Source organism: Podarcis muralis, chromosome 17, assembly GCF_964188315.1.
Source record: "Podarcis muralis chromosome 17, rPodMur119.hap1.1, whole genome shotgun sequence".
Lineage (NCBI taxonomy): Eukaryota > Metazoa > Chordata > Lepidosauria > Squamata > Lacertidae > Podarcis > Podarcis muralis.
Window position 1 is genome coordinate 40,291,283 of NC_135671.1, and position 14,859 is coordinate 40,306,141.

Here is a 14,859-nt window from a genome sequence, read left to right on the forward strand (position 1 = left end):
AATCTCCGGGACAGGGCGTCTTGCCCACTGTCCTCGGACCTCCTCCCGCCGCCAGGCTTCGGAAGGCTGCTTTGAAGCCTGGCGGGGGGCGGAGAGGTTTTTTAAAAACCCCGGGACAGCGGAGGACTTCTCTGCTGTCCGGGGCGATTTTAAAATGCTGCCGGGCGGCAGCGCTGCCGCCCAGCAGCATTTAAAAAAAACCCCGGGACAGCGGGGGACTTCTCCTTTGTCCCGAGGTTTTTTAAAATGCTGGCGGGCGGCAGCGAAGGATTCACTGCCGCCCGCCAGCATTTTAAATTCGCCCCGGACAGCGGAGAAGTCCCCCGCTGTCCTGAGGTTTTTTAAAATGCTGGCGTCTTCCCCTTTCTCCCCGGACCTCTTTTGAAGCAAGGGGCGGCAACGCGGAGAAGCGATCTTCTCCCCGTTTCCGCCCCTTGCCTCAAAAGAGGGGACAGAGGGAAAGGCGCGCGCCTTCCTCTCTCTCCCCCCGGACCCCTTTTGAAGCAAGGGGCGGCAAAGGGGAGAAGCGATCTTCTCCCCGTTTCCGCCCCTTGCTTCAAAAGAGGGGACAGAGGGAAAGGCGCGCGCCTTCCTCTCTCTCCCCCCGGACCCCTTTTGAAGCAAGGGGCGGCAAAGGGGAGAAGCGATCTTCTCCCCGTTGCCGCCCCTTGCTTCAAAAGAGGGGAAGGCTGGCGGGGGGCGAAAATCTTTGTCCCCCCTGCCTGCCTTCCCGGGAGGGCTTTTAAATCGCCCCGGACAGCGGAGAAGTCCTCCGCTGTCCGGGGCGATTTTAAAATGCTGTCGTGGGGGGGGGGAGCAAAGACTTTCGCCCCCACCAGCCTTCTGAAGGGTGGCGGGGGGCCGAAAATCTTTGTCCCCCCCTGCCTGCCTGCCTGCCTGCCTGCCTGCCTGCCTGCCTGCCTGCCTTTAAAAGCCCTCCCGGGGGAGCGGAGAAACGCGCTGCGTTTCTCCGCTCTCCCCGGAGGGCTTTTAAAGGCAGGCAGGCAGGGGGGACAAAGATTTTCGCCCCCCGCCAGCCTTCAGAAGAGGTCCTCGGCAGAGGCGCGTGCCATAAGACGGGTGTCGCGCGCGGAGCCTGGCTCGGGTCGCCAATGCTGCGGGCGGACATGGCGAGCTGGGCGGGACTCGGGCGCGCGCTGGGCGCCTGCTGCCTCCTGGGCCTCTTCTGCGGTGCTGCGCTGCCCTTCTCGCTGCAGGGCGCGAACGAGAAAGCGCCCGCCTCCCTCCCACGGCACACCAGGTAATGTCTCGCGGCACACTAGTGTGCCGCGGAACACCGGTTGGGAAACACTGCCCTAGAATACCCTCCCCTCCTGTGGCTTCCAGCAACTGAGATTCAGAAGCGTTTCTGCCTGCGACTGGCAGAACACAGACATCATGGCTTGCTGCCTCCTCCATAAATTTGCCCAGTCCTCTTTTAAAGCCATCCGAGTTGGTGGCTGCCTGTGGCAGAGAGTTCCGCAGGCTAACTCTGAAGGGCTTTCTTTTATCGGCCTTGAATCTTCCCTGCTCAACTTCATGGGATGTCTGTGAGTTCTAGCGTTATGAGAGAGAAGGTGGGGGATGCTTAATTTTGCAACCTTCTATCATGTCGCCTCTTGCATGCCTTTTCTCTTAGAACAAAATCCCAGACGCTGTAGCTCAGTGGGGGAGCAATTGCTTTGCATGCAGGTGGTTCTGGGTTCGATTCCCGACATCTCCAGGGAAACCTGGCAGAGGCTCCCTCAAAATCCTGGAGAGTTTCTGCTGGTCCACTGTGGCGAGCTGGCAAGCATGTCTACTGTTGCCACAGCCATTATTATGGGGATTAAGGTAAAGGGACCCCTGACCATTAGGTCCAGTCGTGACCGACTCTGGGGTTGCAGCACTCATCTCGCTTTATTGGCCGAGGGAGCTGGCGTACAGCTTCCGGGTCATGTGGCCAGCATGACCAAGCCGCTTCTGGCGAACCAGAGCAGCGCATGGAAATGCCGTTTACCTTCCCGCCAGAGAGGTACCTATTTATCTACTTGCACTTTGATGTGCTTTTGAACTGCTAGGTTGGCAGGAGCAGGGACCGAGCAATGGGAGCTCACCCCGTCGCAGGGATTTGAACCGCCGACCTTCTGATTGGCAAGTCCTAGGCTCTGTGGTTTAACCCACAGCGCCACCCGCGTCCATTATATGGATTAAGCCAGCTCTAAATCAATGGCTGAAATGATGTCAGCCCACTATTTCAGAGCGATCAACGCCATACTTTCTGGATGGAGGCGAGGCTGAGTTCCATCTTTTTCTTCTGTGATAACGCCGGATTCCAGTGGCACACGAGGCTATCGTTCTGGATGCTGTAATTCTTATTCCCAAGCAGCCAGTAAGTCTTCATTTTCCCTTTTCCCTGCCCAGGATGAGAGAGAAAAGGGGAGATTTTTAAACCCTCAGCCTAGCCCAGGTGATGTAACCATGTGTGTGTCTGGGTGGGGGTATTTGGGAATTCTCAGAAGCCAAAGAAATCGGCACAGCCGTAAAACTGGGGGTTCAAAATCAGTGCAGCTTCAAACGGTTCGGTCCGCCATCTTGATTCAAAACGGCACCCGGTTGCATCCAGACACAGGCGAAAACCAGCTCCTTGATCCGAGGAACCATAAACCTAAATTTGGTCAAAACCTGTGCAGTTTTGAAAGGGTCCGACTGCCATCTTGATTAAAAATGGCACCCGGTTGCATCCAGACACAGGCGAAAACCAGCTCCTTGATCCGAATAACCATAAACCAAAATGCGGTCAAAACCTGTGCAGTTTTGAAAGGGTCCATCTGCCATCTTGATTCAAAATGGCACCTAACTGTTTCCATACATAGATGAAAACCTGCTCCTTGGTTTCGTGCAACATTTGGCCAGGATATCTCAAGAGGGGTGCAAACACACAGCGAATGGAAAAAACAACTTTCCAAAACATATAGTCAATTATTAGGTATTTGGTGTATTTGGTAAAAAAAACTTTAATAATAACAGAAAGTTGTTTTCATCCTCTTTTTATTTATATATAAATCCAGAATGGATTGTAGCCAGTGCTGGTCGTACTCAGAGTAAACCCACTGAAGTTAATGGATGTGAGTGACTCCGTTAATTTCAACAGGTTTGCTCTATGTTGAACTTAGTCAGAAACAACCCAGAGTGTGATATCTGGCTCAAACTGGGGCACCCTAGAAATCTCACTTCATTTTTTTAAAACACAAAATAAAGTTACTAGTCCTCAAGATTAATTTAGGTCCCACTAATTTCAAATTAATACAACTTAGTTGGATAACAACCTATAGTTAGTCCTGCTCAGAGCAGACCCATTAATCTCAAGGGATCTCCTCTGATTAAAACTGAGTTCGGCACAACTCCACTGTAAGCTCCTTGGGGCAGAGAACTCCTTTCTCCTGCAAATGCCCCAGGCTGTGCTAAATGAGCAGAGATAATAGTAGCAGTCACCTTCACTTCAATCTCCCCTCTCAGCTCGATGTCATAGGCATCGTCCTTCAGCAGCGCAAGGTATGTGGCCGAACTGATGTGAATCTTCTGAGCTGGGAAATGAGTTATCAGAAGACACATGGTTAACTGCGGAGGTGTCCTTGCGTCACCTCCCAGTCAAAAGGGGAAACTGTAGGTCAAACCCCCACAACCCATAATCCTCCTGGTTGATTGATTGATTGATTGATTGATTGATTGATTTACTACAGTGGTACCTTGGTTCCATAGCTGTCAACTGTTCCCTTTTTTTTAAGGGAAATTCCCTTATTCTGAATAGGATTCCTCACAAGAAAAGGGAAAAGTTGACAGCTATATTTGGTTCTCAAACTTAATCCATTCCCAAAGTCTGTTCCAAAACCAAAGCGTTCCAAAACCAAGGTGCGCTTTCCCATAGAAAGTAATGCAAAATGGATTCATCCGTTCCAGACTTTTAAAAAACAACCCTTAAAACAGCCATTTAACATGAAATTTACCATCTAACGAGACCATTGATCCATAAAATGAAAGCAATAAACAATGTACTGCAGTCACACAATCAATCAGTAGCTGAACTGGGTTCCACACAGTCACAGAAACGAAACGGGGAAAACTCTGCAAAAACAAAAACGAAAAATAAATAGCAAAAACAAACAGACCTCAGCGTAACACTCATAACGGAGCACGTTCAGCTTCCGAAAAAAGTTCGCAAACCGGAACACTTACTTCCGGGTTTGCAGTATTTGGGTTCCAAGTTGTTTGAGTACCAAGGCATTTGAGAAGCAAGATACCACTGTACTTTATTTATTGCTTTATTGCTTTATTTATTTATTGCATTTATTTATTGACATCCCATCAGATGTCAATGAGGTTGAGGGAACGTTATTTTATATGTGGTGGGCCTGTAAAAGGGTAAAATATCATTGGGAAATAATCCATAATGAGCTGGAAAAAATGTTTAAAAGTACTTTTCCAAAAACAATAACAAAATTGACTGTAAAATTTTAATCTGAAAAACCAAATAACCCCCCCCCCCCAACGGAATTGTGCAAACTGGCTGCAGTGGCTCTCTGGGATCTTGTGGGGCAGAGGGACGTGGGGGGAGGTGGCGGGGGGCACAGCCACTCACGCAAACTGGTGGACTCCATACGAGAGGCCGTGTTCACCGTGTCACCAAAGAGGCAATACCGAGGCATTTTGTGGCCGACGACGCCAGCCACACACGGACCTAGGTGAGAGAAACAGGGAGAGGGAGAGAAGGGTGAACGTCAGGGCAGACAGAGATGATTTGTTGTTCAATAACATAAGAGTAACCCGCTGGATCAGGTCAGATCCACTCCAGCATCCTTTTCTTACAGAAGCCAAAGACAGTGATTCTTGGTTCTCAAACTTAATCCGTTCCAGAAGTCTGTTCCAAAACCAAGGCGCTCTTTCCCATAGAAAGCAATGCAAAATGGATTAATCCATCCCAGACTTTTAAAAACAACCCCTAAAACAGGCATTTACAGTGGTACCTCGGGTTAAGAACTTAATTTGTTCTGGAGGTCCGTTCTTAACCTGAAATTGTTCTTAACCTGAGGTACCACTTTAGCGAATGGGGCCTCCTGCTGCCGCTGCACGATATCTGTTCTCATCCTGAGGTAAAGTTCTCAACCCGAGGTACTATTTCTGGGTTAGTGGAGTCTGTAACCTGAAGCGTCTGTAACCCGAGGTATCACTGTACCATGAAATTTACTATCTAACGAGACCATTGCTCCATAAAATGAAAGCAATAAACAATGTACTGCAGTCACAGAATCAATCAATACATCAGTAGCGGAACTGGGTTCCACACAGTCACAAAAACAAAATGGGTGAAAAAACCGCAAAAACAAAAACGAAAAATAAATGGCAAAAACAGACCTCAGTGTAACACTCAAAATGGAAGTGTGGCACTCAAATTGGAAGCGTAACACTCAAAACGGAGCATGTTCGGCTTCCGAAAAAGGTTCGGAAACCGGAACACTTACTTCCGGGTTTGCAGTGTTTGGGTTCCAAGTTGTTTGAGTACCAAGGCGTTTGAGGACCAAGGTACCACTGTATATGGAAAACCAGAGCACAAGAGCTCTCTCCTTGCCAGTGTGGTGTAGTGGTTAAGAGCGGTAGTCTCGTAATCTGGTGAACCGGGTTCACGTCTCTGCTCCTCCACCTGCAGCTGCTGGGTGACTTTGGGCCAGTCACACTTCTCTGAAGTCTCTCAGTCCCACTCACCTCACAGAGTGTTTGTTGTGGGGGAGAAAGGGAAAGGAGAATGTTAGCCGCTTTGAGACTCCTGAAGGGGAGTGAAAGGCGGGATATCAAATCCATCCTCCTCCTCCTCCTTCTCCTTCTCTCCTTCTCCTTCTCCCCTTCTCCTTCTCTCCTTCTCCTCCTCTTCTGTGGAGGCAGAGCATAGCCATCGTAGCTAGTAGCCATCAATAGCACTCTCCTCCTCCACGAATTTGTCTATTCCTCTCTTAAAGCCACCCACTCTTAGTGGCCATCCCTGCTTCCTGTGGCAGGAAGTTCCGTAGTTTAACTTTGTGCTGTGTGGACTAAAATTCAGGAGATTTCTGTCCGGAATCTCCCAGCATTCAGCTTCAGTGGATGTCCTTGCATTCCAGAGGGAGAAAACTTTTGTTCCCTGCCATTCTAAACTTCTACACGTCACCTCTTACTTGTCTTTTCTCTCTACAGAAAAGTCCCAACCGATGCAAACTTTCCCCATAGGTGGAGTGGTTCCATTCCCTTTATCATTGCGCTCATTGTTTTCATTAAATAATGTGCACTGCTTGATTGTAAAACGACAACAGCAACCCAACACTCCCAAATCAGTTTACAAAAAGAATAAAAATGAAACTATAGGGTTTTAAAAAATCAGCTAAATGCCTTTAAAAATGATTAAAATTGACAGAAAGGTGAATATCAGGTCAAAGAGTTGGACAGCGCTGCCCCCATGTGGCTGCCTCTTCTCCATCTCTGCCAACCTGTCTCACCTGTGTGAATCCCGGCCCGTAGCTGCAGTTTGCCGCTGGGCATGTGGGGTATCACAACTTGCCGGACGGCGGCCACCAAGTCCAGAGCCATCTTGGCGATCTCATCGGCATGCTTTGTGCCGTTCCTCTCTGGCAAGCCGCTCACGACCATGTAGGCATCCCCGATGGTCTCCACCTGGTGGGGAAGAGGGACCCAAAAACTGTGGAATTGGAAGAGACCTTAAGGGTCATTTAATCAAGATCTGAGCGAAAATATAAAACATGCTTTCGGTGGCTTGGTCACCAGGCAAATTACTACTACTACTACTATAAATTTATTTCTGCCTGCCTTTTACCCTAAGGGTAATTAAGACACAGTATTAAAAGCAGTTTGAAATGGTAAAGGGACCCCTGACCATTAGGTCCAGTCGTGGCCGACTCTGGGGTTACAGCACTCATCTCACTTTATTGGCCAAGGGAGCCGGCGTGCAGCTTCCGGGTCATGTGGCCAGCATGACAAAGCCGCTTCTGGCGAACCAGAGCAGCGCACGGAAACGCCGTTTACCTTCCCGCTGGAGCGGTACCTATTTATCTACTTGCACTTTGACGTGCTTTCGAACTCTTGGCAGGAGCAGCGACCGAGCAATGGGAGCTCACCCCGTCGCGGGGATTCGAACCGCCGACCTTCTGATCGGCAAGCCCTAGGCTCTTTGGTTTAACCCACAGCACCACCTGCGTCCCTTTGAAATGACTTACAATGACTTACAATCTCAAAAATAGGCATCCCAAGTGTCAAAAGAGGTGCATCTCCAGCAAATCTTTATATATATATACATATGGTTGCCAGACTAAAGTTTAACAATCACATATCCAACATACTGTACAACATAAAGGCAAGATTCCAAAGAACCTCCTGGACTTCCCTCCTCCCGTTTGTGGGTCCTGCATCTTTTCCTGTCATCCAAACCTTTTGCATCTCCATTATGTCCAAAATTCACCATTAAACTACAAGTGTTATTCCAATCCTACTAACTGTTTTTGCTGTTTACAATGGTTTTTAAGATAAATTATAAATTTCCCCCATTCCTTATGTCAGGGAACTGACATCGGAGCGAGAGGCGAAGGGGAGGCTCCCAGATGATGCTGGCGAAGGACCCAGCAGCAGGGGGAGAAGCAGCTCAGTAGAGGGGGAAGCAAATCAGCGCAACACCAGGGATAAAGGGGGGCAGATGGGGAAATCGGAGAGAGGGCTCCAGGACTCTTCACTGGACATCAGTGAGGAGAGCACAGGTCCTCCGCTACCCACGCCCTCCCTGCGCAGAAGACTCCCGCGCAGTGAGAGGAGGAGGAGACTGGGTGTCAAACAGCTTTTATGTTGGAAGAGGTTTAAGAAACGCCCACTGACGGATTCTGCTAGCGACTGAGGCAGCCACGATGAGAAGGGCTGTGCAGTCAGAAAGGTTTAACAAGGCAAACTAGCCTAGAGAGGCGCCAGTTTACGCACGAGTAACTCATACCCATTACACCTTATTTAAATTTTGATCTTCTTGATTTCTGATTCTTCCGGTCATTTTAGCCATTTCAGCATAATCCACCAACTTGATCCATTAAGTTGATCTCCAGAAAACCTTATGTTGGTTGTTCTTATTATTCACAACGGCCCTGCCAGGTAGGGCCCTGGAGGGAAAGCGCTCTGGCCACTCCATTGTTTTTGGGTTGCCCTCCTCTTTTCCTGCCTGAGAAGTCTTCCCTGACCACCCCGCTGCTTTAACAAAGCCGGAAGCCACTGACCTTGTAAACGTCGTAGGATTCGATCCGGGTATCGAAGCAGACATAGAGGTTGTTGAGCATCTCAACCACCTGTAACGGGGTGCAGGAGGCGGCGATGCTGGTGAAGCCCACGACGTCCGAGAAGAAGATGGTTACCTGTTGTGGGGAGATGGTATTATCATACCTCATCATCATAAGGAGAAAATCCAAAACTATGGTTATGAAGCAATGGGAGTTCTTAAATGATTCTTTACAAAACCAGGGCTCGACTATAAAAATCTGGTTGTGTTTAGAATAATCTTGTGCGTAATATAAAAGTGAGACATTAAGGAAATCAGAAGGGAAAATATGAAGAACAGGGGATCTGACGAACGGATTATTAAAAACGCGTGAGGCAAACGGTGGAAGTCTTTTTTTAAAAAAACCACTTTTTAAGGTACATAAGGACAAGATGAAATTATACAATTGAATATAAATATAGATGGGAAACAGCTATGTATAGTGAATACTTATCTACTTTTAAAATTTTTCACCTATGATCCTTTTCTTTTACTTCTTTATTTTTTCTTTGTTCTTTTTTTCTTTTTTCTGACATCTTATCTTTCATTTCACTCCTTTATTGTGAATAGCATTTTATAGAGGTATAGAACATTGTGGGAAATAAAAATGGCTGCTCCCAGACGTTGTGGCGGCTCTTAGCAGGCTGCTCTTCTTCCGGGCCAAACCATCACGGGACAAGTGTTTAAGCAGCTATCACATCTATGCGATAGATAGCCGTGTGCTTACGCGTTTGTTACGTTTTTGTCCCACCTTTTTCTCCACGGGAGCTCCAGGTGGCTCACTCATTTAACCCCCACAACAACCCTGTGAGGTGGGCCAGGCTGAGAGGCAATGACTGGCCCAGTGAGCTTCACAGCCTAGTGGAGATTCGAACCCAGGTCTCCCAGGCCCCAGTCCAGAACTCTAACCACTACACTACTGCAGGTTTGGGAAAACAGCTCCACAGCAGGGTTTGAGGAAAGATGTCTTTCCTGTGATTATGAAGTGATGCTTAAAGCCCTCTTTGATATTCTGCCCTAAAGGCTGCCCGGTTCCTCGATTAATTCTTCGTTTCCCCCCTCTGAATTCCCTATAGCTGCCGCAATTATCTCCAGGTGTCTTTCTGCAATTCTCTCCTCCAAGGCTTCGTCTTTGATGCTAAGGGTTCTGATCCGGCTGTTCATAATTGCTCAATTAGGGGATTGTTTAGGAAATTACACCTCTCGTTGAAATGCAAATGTAATTCTTTTTTGGGGTGGGGTCAAGAGGGTCCCCCCGCATGACGATCGCCGAGCACCCAGAGACGAGAGAGGAGACAGTGAAAATGAGGTCATTTATTTCCCTGTGAGGTGCCATTTCCTGGCAAACCTTTCAAAATGGTTGCCGACATGTGACCACCCAAGAGGCACGAGGGAACTATGAGGAGCAGTAACTTTTCATAGAATTGCAGAGTTCAGCTAGTCCAACACCCTGCAACGCCACTGGACCCCACTGGACCCCACCAACTGGTGGCAGTTTTAGTCTTGCTTTAGGTGTTTTTGTTGTCTCAAGTGTTATGAACGGTTTTAAATTACCTTATGTGTAAATTGCCTTGAGAAGGAGGTTAATAAATCAATGGTGTGGGGGTGGGGTGGGGGGGTGTATGTATGGGGTATTTTTTTTTTAAAGACCTGATGAAAAATCAACAGCCTTTTTGATGGGTTATTCTTATCTTTTTGGATGATGAATTATTCTTAATGTCAGTAGGAATTGGTGGTGTTTGTTTTTTCCTCTTCCTTCTCCCTTTCCCCCCTCTGCTATATTTGTAATAAAACACACACATAAGAGCACCTCTGTGCAAATAAATAAAAAGAGGGAAGAGAGAATCCCACTTTTTTTCCAGAGCAACTACAGTGGTGCCCCGCAAGACAAATGCCTCGCAAGACGAAAAAACCGCTAGACGAAGAGAATCGCGGAACGGATTCTTTTCGTCTTGCGAGGCAGCACTGTATAGTGAAAATGATGCAACTGGACAACAGAGCATTTGATGGCGAGTTAACAGGAGAAAAATATATTCTAGAAGATTGCTTCATGAATTTGCTGCGGAGCTTAGGATTTTTTTGATGAACCCATAGGGCAAGAGCTGTGGCGATGATCTAGAAATGTGATGGTTTAACATCCTCCTTTGCAATAAGTATCAGCATAAAATTTATTGGTTTCCTACTAAGCCTTCCCGGTTTTCTAACCACTAGGCCACACGGACTCTCCTAGAACCTTGGCACTGAGGCCGGGAATTCCATGTTCCCAACTGCCGTTGCCTAGCAACGGAGCTTGCGACCGTTTGAGGTTCCTCAGTTCCTCAGCATCCTGAGGTGGGCAGAGGTGTGCCAACCTGTTGCGACAGAGTTTCTCACGTTGCACGGAGGTGAGGAGCCAGGACAAGTTTAAAGACTTGAGTATAGCGTCACGAAGAGTCGGAGACGACTAGACAGCAACAACAAATGGAGGTAAGTCTAGGTTGCCATGGCCAGGGGACCTAACCCTGGAACCTACTTGTATGAACTTTATTATGGTCACAGACCAGGATAAAAAAAAAAGAAAGAGCATATAAATAAAGTAGCAGTTAGGATTTATTTATTTTTAACCGATAACTGTTAGAGCAAATGAGGACAAAGAAACAGGCATAGGATAAAACTGTTTAATGGTCACTTTAAAATGTGAAGGTTCATTGTTGCTTCACAAGTTGTGTATGTCTTTAAGGGCCAGGGCAAGTAACGAAACCCACTCTTACAGCTGTGAAACATAGCAGGTTCTGCTGAGTTGTGTTAATCAAGCTGTGTCAGCAATTGGGTATAGTACCGTATTTTTTGCTCCATTGGACGCACTTTTCCCCCCTTAAAAAGTAAGGGGAAATGTCTGTGCGTCTTATGGAGCGAAGCCAGCAAGAGCCGCTGCTGCCGACAAGCTCTGCGCAGCTCTCCCTTTAAAGCAAGAGCTGTGTAGAGTGTGTCTGCGGCTCTGGCTGGCTTTACAGGGAGGCGGGTCTGTCCCTCCTTCCGGCTCATTGTAAAGCCAGCAAGAGCCGCGGCTGCTGAGCTGAGGCGGGGAGGAGGGAGGGAAGGGGATTCCGTTGGTCCCTCCCTCCTCCGTGGCTCGCTTTGAAGCAGCAAAGTGGGAGGGAAGCCGCTTACACCCGTGTAAGCAGCTCCTCTCCCACTTTCCTGCTTCAAAGCAACCACGGAGGAGGGGACCCATGGATCCTCTTCGCTAGCAGCAAAGTGGGAGGGGAGCAGCTTACACTCGTGTAAGCAGCTCCTCTCCCACTTTCCTGCTTCAAAGCAGCTACGGAGGAGGGAAGGAGGGGACCCATGGATCCTCTTCGCTGCTCGAGGCTGCAGCGGATTCCCTCCTCCCGGGCTTAATAATGTATATATGTCAAGGGCTTTGAGATCCATATAAAATCAGGCTCAGCATTATTAACTGGACTTAGATAAGCCATGGTTCCCCTTCCTTCCCTCCTCTGAGGCTCGCTTTAAAGCAGCAAAGTGGACAGGAGCCACCCGCTTTGCTGCTTTAAATAGTTGAGTCCAACATTTGATTCAGAATATTTTTTTTCATGTTTTCCTCCTCTAAAAACTCTCTTGTCTTCTGTCTCCTCTGCCCAGGAGGACTCTCCTGTGTGAGTGTCTGAGGGCCCTGCTCCTTCCTGCCACTTACCACCTGGCCCAGGGCAGGGCCTGACGGGCCTCACTAGGACAGTTGCTGTTACTGCTGGAGGGGTGCAGAGTGCTTTTAAAATGTCTTAAAAATTTTCTTTTGAATTTTTTGTAGGTGGGGTGGGGTGGGATGGATGTTTATTGGTCCAACGCCTGACTACTTGGTTACGCTATACCTGATGAATTTCTGCCTGCAAGTCTGTGGAAACAGCTTGCAGAGTGGGGCACAAAGGAGCATAGTCTTCTCCCTTGGACTGTGCCTCCGGGTGCCCTGAGACGGAGTGGTGGCAGCATTACCATTTCTGTGGCGTTTTGTTTTGTCAAAAAGTAAATGGCTGCTGGCCTCCGTTCCAGAAACCTGACCCACATGGAGGGTAAGGGCAGGTGAGGGAGGGGAGAGTGGCCGGAGCCCCTTTACTACAACATTGTTTCTAAATTTATTGTTTTGCATTGTTTTAATTGTCTGTTTTAACAATATTTGCACAGCAGTTTATAATAATAATAATAATAATAATAATAATAATAATAATAATATATAATAATAATAATTTATACCCCGCCCATCTGGCTGGGCTTCCCTAGCCACTCTGGGCAGCTTCCAAAAGAATATTAAAATACTGGATTGTTTCAAGAAGTGGCAGAGAGATATTTCTAGATTTGTCTGGTGTCAGCGTGCTTGTGTTGTTCACTTGTGTTCCTTTGGTGGTGAGAGAGGTTGAGGTTGGCCTAGGGTGTGATTGTTTGTGATCTTTGTTTTCGTGTGTGAGTGAGGTGGGTGGGTGTTTTGGATCAGGTTAGCCATATTGATTTGTATGCTGTTGGTGGATTATTGTCATTGTCCTGTTGGGCTGTGTATGTGATAAAGGGGAGCCATACCGGGGTGAAGGTGGCTTCTTCTGTTTGTCCCCGTGTCAGTTTCAGTTTATTAGTTAATTTTTCTAGTAGGGCTGTTTCCCATACTATTTGGTACCATTGGTCCATGCTTACTCCTGACACGTCTCTCCAGTGTCTGGTCATGGTGTTTCTGGCTGCTGAGAGCAGGTGGGTTATGAGTTCTTTGTGGTGTAAATGGGCATTGTTCTCTTGGAAGATGTTTAGTAGGGCCAATTCTGGGGTCATGTCTTTGCTCAGGTGCACCACAGGTTGCCAACTTCTCTCATTGTCCCGTTGGAACAAAGCTTCTCCTAATCCTATTTGACTGGCATTGGTTTGCATTTCAAAAGGAGGTTGCTGGTCAGGGGCTAGAATCACCCACAAACTTACAAGGGCTTGTGTTAACAACTCAGCGGCTTGCTTGAATTGGTGTAAGAGCCATTCCAGTACACAATGGATTTCTGCTCCCAGGGATTTGATGTTTCCCAAGCCCAATCTAAATCCGAAATCACTCACTTCTCCTTGAGCAAACCGACATTTATACATTTTAACGGTCAGGTTTGCATCTTGCAATTGGGCCAAAGCTCTCTGCACATGCTTAAGGTGTTCTGGCCATGACTTAGAAAAAATTAACTCAACTTCTTCCAATCCCTCCCATCACCCTCTGAGCATGGACAAAGGATTTTCTAGGAGCTTGCCAAAAGCTGGCTGGTCTGACACAAACTCTGGGCTCCTTGAGTAAATCTCAATCAAAATTCCTAACAGATTTCGAACACAGAGGTGGGGTAGGATGGAATCCCAATCAAACCTAAAAACACTTTTACTCATAACATAACCATACTGTTTCCTAGGACTAAAGTTCTGTAAAAGACCCACCAAATCCCATTTCTTCTCCACACAAACATTTGCATTACAAAACCTTTTTTGGAAAACAATAAACATATCGACTGGGTCTTTAAAGTCCTTGAGCTGTGGATAGAAAAACTCTTTTTCAGGCACAAAAGGGGTAAACTCTATTGTGCAGAGACTTTTCCGCAGTTTCTAAATGACCTAGGAGAGAGTGACCAAATCTCCGCTTTACTTCAAACGCGGCCAAATCTCCCACCATGGCAGAGGACTCAAAACTCTCCACAGCGGCTTGGCTGGGCTGAGCTGCCCCCCCTTTCTCTTCTTGCCTCTCAGCTTTTGGCTGACAGGACACGCTTGCATCTTTCACAGTCTGCGTCGCTAGGGGGGTCGCTGCAAGCTGCTGGAGAGGAACTGTAGATTTCAAAACCCCTTCCCCCAAAGTAAGGTTTGCACAAACTTGGGGTTCAGGGACTGGAACAAAGGGATCCCCCATAAAATCCTGGGAGGGAACTGAATCAATAGTTGCAGATTGGGGAATTAAATTTCCACCACTAGGATTACTCGTCCGAAAATCGGACTGGTTCAGCTGGGACAAAACTAAGTCTTTTGGCAGTCCCAATATCAGAGTCTATGCTTCGAAAGGAAGGCACAACAATTCGATGAAGGTGAACACTGGGAGGTGTGCTAGATGCTGAGGTGGGCCAGTTAACACCAGGGGTGGCAGTACATATTAAGCCAACCCTCTTCCCAACCGATTTCTCAGGAACAGCAGTCACAGCAGTTCCAGTGGTTTTGGGAGTTATAGCATCAGGCGCCCAACCTTCACCCCTCCCATCCGGGATAAGGCTTCCCTCAGCCCTCAAACCTTGAGGTGTTGTTCCCCAGTTTCCCATCCCCTGTACCTGGGTGGGTAAGACCTTGATGGAAAAAAGTTCACCGCAAGTTGTTGTTGGTAAACCTTAAATCCCCAATCGTTCCCCACCAGGACAGGACTTTTGCACACTTCAGGATCATGTACTATAGTTAGGTGGTTTCCATAGTACCCCTTATACGATACTGGAACAATGGCAGTAGGTTGAAAAATCTCATTCACACCATAGGGGCTAATCTTTAAGGGTTTAGCCTGCATCTGTATGGGCAAAACCAAATCT

The 14,859-nt window shown here is 47.6% G+C and overlaps 1 protein-coding gene across 1 annotated transcript; it reads right to left on the reverse strand.

Annotated features, from left to right (window-relative positions):
- Positions 1-1,049: 1,049 nt before the first annotated feature.
- Positions 1,050-10,555, reverse strand: LOC144325984 (atrial natriuretic peptide receptor 1-like). Its single transcript, XM_077921466.1, has 5 exons — positions 8,274-10,555; positions 6,504-6,678; positions 4,619-4,717; positions 3,475-3,566; positions 1,050-2,395 (listed from the first exon to the last, which is right to left on the reverse strand). The coding sequence occupies exons 1-5, from the start codon at positions 8,445-8,447 to the stop codon at positions 2,246-2,248; spliced, it is 690 nt and encodes a 229-aa protein (XP_077777592.1). The 5' UTR covers positions 8,448-10,555; the 3' UTR covers positions 1,050-2,245.
- Positions 10,556-14,859: the final 4,304 nt, after the last annotated feature.